The 5,583-nt window shown below is 45.6% G+C and overlaps 1 protein-coding gene across 1 annotated transcript in view; it reads right to left on the bottom strand.

Annotated features, from left to right (window-relative positions):
* The window catches only part of ARL6IP5 (ARF like GTPase 6 interacting protein 5), a 23,949-nt gene continuing 18,366 nt past the window's right edge, over nucleotides 1-5,583 (bottom strand). The window contains exons 2-3 of the mRNA XM_077451983.1: nucleotides 2,454-2,671; nucleotides 1-226 (exon numbers count right to left, since the gene is read on the bottom strand). Coding sequence (XP_077308109.1) covers nucleotides 54-226; nucleotides 2,454-2,671 — 391 coding nt within the window. The 3' untranslated portion in view covers nucleotides 1-53. The remainder of the gene's footprint in view (nucleotides 227-2,453; nucleotides 2,672-5,583) is intronic.

Here is a 5,583-nt window from a genome sequence, read left to right as displayed (position 1 = left end):
TTCAGCAGGTGAGTGGAACGTTTAATAAACTTGGGGTTCCAAGACCGTTTATCTTATTCCTTTAATTTAATTAAGGAGTCGGCTATTTTCGCAAAGTTTTCCTCCTGCTGCTCGAGAGCGTCAAGCACCATCCCCATTGGAGTCTTCTTAAATCCGCTGCTCTCTATCTTATTCTCCAGCTTGTTCTTCATGTTACGGAGCCTCAGGGAGGCATGGATGAACATTACTGTTGAGGAAAACGATAAAGAAATATAATGACAATTCTATATGAAGATAGAGACCATCTGATCAAAGCAGCTTTCTTGGTTAAATGTTAGATGACAGCTGCTGGTGGGTTTAAAAAGATACACTTCAATAGCAACTTAAAGCAGAATGCTTTAAAGGCCTTCTCCCTTGCTGCTCTTTCACATTTGCCATTTCTTTTGGGGGGTGGGGAGGGTCCCTGGTTTTGTTTCTTGACACATCACAGGTCCCAGAAGATCAAGGGACCATTCACAATGTGCAGTGGGCACCCGGCTGTGAAGCCACAAGCTGTCACAGCAGGGTGCCCACAGTTAAGATGGCGGTGCAGAGGACTGAAATGGTCCCTAGCGCCCATTCAGATGAGCAAAGCGCTGGATCTTGAAACAGGTAAGTGTCTTTTTATTAGAACTCAGCAGCTACAGTTTTTATAGCTGCTGACTTTTAATTTCTAGAAAACCCACTGGAGCTTCTCTTTAAATTTACCTCCAGGCAAACAGCTAAATAAACAAACACTGAAATACATATAAAGGGAGCAGCTTTAAATGCAAAAGAGCTTGTTTTTCTTTCCGCTCATTCTAAATATTTAGGGCCCATGCACATTGCAGCTCAAAGAAACTTAAAGAAGCTGCCACTAAGCCAATCAGGAGATACAGGGGGCTGGGCCAAGCTACAGCTGTGTGTGTAAATGGGCATGCAGAGCCGCAACTCAGGAGTGCGCCTGCTTGGGTGCTTCCACTGCAAGCTGCTTGCTCTGGGGGCACTTGGCAGGAATGCCAGTGAGGGACCAGAGAAGAGGAGGATCGGGGGGTGCTCTGTGCATATCCACTGCACGGAGCAGACAAGTATAACATGTTTGTTTTTTTTAAAGAAATTTTAATATCACTTTAAACTTCTTTGTATACCCTTTAACATCTTTGGTACCACCTAAAGGCTATATATGTGCCTTTAGGTTCTGTATGGTGGTCTTCGCTGCTGAGCCCAAGGTAGTTAATTCTCCATGCATGCTTTTATATCAGAAAACCTTTGAATAATGACATGACACCATTTCTTGTATTTAAAGTGGTTGTAAACCCTTACAAACCACTTTGACCTACAGGTAAGCCTAGATTAAGGCTTACCTGTAGGTCCAAGAAATATCTCCTAGACCTAAACCTATACGGTTTAGGAGATATTTACCTGAAGACAGCCACCGCTGTCTACGGCGCATGCGTCGTAGACAGCGGCGCACTGGGTAAGCCGCAGATCGCGGCGATATGCTGCGAGTGTCGGCTCCCGTGCGCATTTGCGCGGGAGTGACGTCATCGCTGTTCCGCCAAATCACAGCGACGGAGCAGCGAGACCCACGGAGACCCACCAAGAAGATGTACGCTTGGAACTACAGGGGACAGCGATGACTTCGCTGGCTCCTGTGTCAGGTAAGTGACACATAATGGACTACTATGTGATGCATAGTAGTCCATTATGCTTTACCTTTGCAGGGAATCAAAGAGGAAGTAAACCCATCAGGGTTTACTTCCTCTTTAAAAGCGGAGTTTCACCTAAAAGTGGAACTTCCGCTCATCTGATTCCTCCCCCTCTCCGGTGCCCCAATCGGCACCTTTCGGGGGGGGGGGGGGGGGGGGGCAGGGGGGACAGGATACCTGTCTGACAGGTATCCTTTTCCACTTCTAGGAGCCTCAGCCGCAGCTATTGATGTCATGGCTGGGGCTCCCTCCTCCTCCCCGTCGCCGGGGAAGTAGGAGAGAGAAGCGGGCCTCTCGCAAGTGCAGTAGAGTGTCACCGGGCCAGTAGGAGAGAGGAGCAGCCTCGCTCATGCACAGTAGGGTGTCGCTGGCCCAGTAGGAGAGAGGAGCGGGCCTCGCTCATGTGCAGTAGGGTTCCCGGGCATGAAGCCGAAAGGCTACACTGCCGGGTACCCTTACATGCAATGGCGGTGGCAGCACCCAACAGCTGATGGAAACATCAGCTGCGGTGCCGATATCGCTGGACTCCAGGACAGGTACATGTCCTATTAAAGCCCAGCAGCTTCAGTATGTGTTGCTGCTGGTTTTTTTTTTTAAAAAAAATTTTGCCTGAACTCCGCTTTAAGTCCTAGGTACTGACAGATATCTGCTCAAATTTTTATTTTATTTTTAGTTACTTATCTTTGAAAATTCAATAAACACATTGAAACAAAATAGTAGAAAAATTGCTAAGTGTAGGAAACTTACACAAGAGCGGCAAAGAAATTCCAAATACAAAAACCATGACGCCCCCACACATGGATATGACGAAGTAGCTGCACAACATGATAGACATGACAAATATGGTTGGGTATTTCTTCTTAAATTTCCTGACGATATCCCTGTTGTGCGAGGTCCACACAAAAGCCAAGAAGACCAAAATCACCACTGTGGCTCCCAGGATCATGTTGAAAGGACTTAAAAACCTGAAAAAACAATGAGAGGCAGAAAAGCCAAAATATTTTATTTTTTGCAGAGGATATTTGTTTGATCCACATTTTTACCCAACACTCTCTGGCTGCCATGCAGATGTCCTTCAAAACCTTCTTGGCCAACGAACCAAGAGAAATATGCTCAGGAATTTAAAATTGTACAACTTTCAGGTTTTAGAATGATTGTTTGGAGTTAGTGACCCAGAAAGTATTGAAGCCAGACACAGGCAGGCAACTATTATGCAATGAACTGATATTTCTCATATGACAGGTATACTATAGATATTTATCTGCAAAATAATGGATTACATATAAACAATTGAAACATAAGAAAACAGTTAATAAAACATAGCATAATTTGATAAAATATCAAAATAAATAAAATTGACTATTAATTGTGTACAGGTGTGTCCCCTCAAATGTAGACAGTGTGAGCTTGGGAACATGCACCTGCACAGCTGTGTCCATGCAGCCGCTGTGTCCCAATTGACATGTATAGGACTGTCTGCACATGGATGAACGGAACACCTGTGCATCCCATGTGGGCAAAGACCGCCCTCACACCAGTGTAAGCATCGTCAGCATGTGAATGAGGCCTTAAAGTGCAAGTCCATGCTAAAACTAAAATCCCTGCATCTATAGACACCAACGATCTAACACTAACCTATCTAGCCCTGTAAAGAAAAAAAATAAAGAAAAAAAAGAACAGTATACATACCTTTTTGGAAGACGCTCCGACACGATCCCACGCTGAGCTGTCAGCCGTGGCTTCGCTGTGTAGGCTGGTGCAGAGGACACGGACGACAACAGAAGCCCCACAGTAAGTCTATGGGGGAAGTCGCTTCCCATTAATTTCACAGCCGTTGTCAGCCGGTATGTATACTGGATTTTTTTTCTTTACAAGGCTAGATAGGTTAGCGTTAGATCATTGGTGTCTATAGATGCAGGTGTGCTACTGTGTCAATCTGGTATCAAATCCCTTTACTATTAGGCAGAACCCACAATGTGGAGAAAAAAAAGAAAGAAGGATTGTTCACACCTACACCTTACTGGTACGGGGAAGTTACAAATTCTCGTTTTTCTCCATATTGTCCTGCCAGAGGCCTTAATTGGTATAGCTAGCCTTATAATGTCCAAACCCCAAAGATGGTGACCTTTGGAGCACCCAAAATGCATTTGCTGCTTATGACAACTCTGTACACATGGATGAATAAAAAGATGACAGGCTCTAGCCTTCCTTACCCCATGATTAATGAAAGGGAACTAATCCAAAATTATGTCAAACTTTAGGCCTTTTCTTCCCTCTGGTTGTGCTGATGACTAGTGCACTGTGACAAAGTGATGGGAACCCCAAACTTTGACAACTGTCACCAGAATAAAAAATAAAAAAGTGAAGGTGGTAAATTATTTCCACTTGGAACACCTCTTTTGGTAATAACTAGGAAGGGATTTCCGATTAAGTTGGAGAGATGGCGAGATCTCTTCCCAGCTCATGTTATATCTATTGGGACAGGCCCAACAGGATGTGGACAAAAAACAAACTGGAGAGGGGTTTTAACCAATCACTCTTTACTCAAACCAAAACTAAAAAGTTTTTGGCTTTGGACACACTATAATAAACGCATCTAGAGGAATCAGATGAATTGGGTTAGTGATGCAAAGTATTGAAGCCTTTGGATCACCATAGAAGTCACACAACTAACATTTACAAAATTCAACCAAGGCAGCCTATATGTACCTAGTACAAGTGTCCTTTTCCGACACGTACTTGTCAGAAAGTGGCATCTTCAGTAGGGATAAGCTCGGTGTTTGACTCGAACACGGGCCGTTCACCTGTTCAGCGAATTCAGAACTTTGTGGACCATTCGCACCATACTCATGTGGTACAAACAGCCCACAATGCACTACGCCATTGCAGTGCATTGCTGGCTCATGATTGGCCAAGCATGCACTGTGACCCCGCATGCTTGGCCAATCACAGTGAAGGCAGCGAGGAGAGCCATAATTGGCCACAGGCCCACACGATATAAGGCCGCCAGCACGGCGGCCTTGTGTTGTGTGTTGCGGCGGTCAGGGAAAGAGCACGATAGGCAGGGACAGTGTCTTTATTGCTTGGGAACCTAGCGCTTGTTCAGTGGGTGTTGTGTGCCTCCTGCACAGTATACACCTGAAAATACCCCTTATTGCTGGTGTTCTGTTTCTGTAATACAGGCATCTGCAGCAGTTACACCCCTTTCACACCAGGGCGTTTTGCAGGCGCTATAGCGTTAGAAATAGCGCCTGCAATCCGCCCTAAAGAAGCTGCACCATTGTGTGTAGTGTGAAAGCCCCAAGGGCCTGAAGGCTGGCAAGACGTCAGAAAAAAGTCCTGCCAGCAGCTTCTTTGGAGCGGTGAAGGAGTTTACCGCTCCTCCACCGCTGCTCCCCATTGAAATCAATGGGGCAGCGCTGTATTGCGGCGTATTGCCGCCGGTTTTAACCCTTTCGCGGCCGCTAGCGGGGGTAAAAGCGCCCCGCTAGCGGCCGAAATGTGCCGCAAATCCGGCTGTAAAACGTCGCTAAAAATGGCGGCGTTTTACCGCCGACGCAAAGGGCGATGTGGTGTGAAAGGGGTCTTAAAGTGGGTGTTGTGTGCCTCCTGCATAGTATACACCTGAAGCTACCCTTTATTACTGGTGTTCTGTTTCTGTAAAACAGGCATCTGCAGAAGTTAGAGTGGGTATGCTCCCAAAAAAACCTGCAGTTTTAAAAAAAAAAAAATTGGCATTGATCCATGTCCCCTGTGGCAGGAGCCGGGTCCCCAAACCCTTTTAAGGACAATATCGTGCAAATTAGCCTTTAAAATTAGCACTTTTGATTTTGAACGTTCGAGTGTCATAGACTTTAATGGGGTTCTAAAGTTCGTA

Source organism: Lithobates pipiens, unplaced genomic scaffold, assembly GCF_037356315.1.
Source record: "Lithobates pipiens isolate NorthernLeopardFrog02 unplaced genomic scaffold, aLitPip1_a1.2 Scaffold_23, whole genome shotgun sequence".
NCBI lineage: Eukaryota > Metazoa > Chordata > Amphibia > Anura > Ranidae > Lithobates > Lithobates pipiens.
This window is presented reverse-complemented; position numbering and strand designations above follow the sequence as displayed.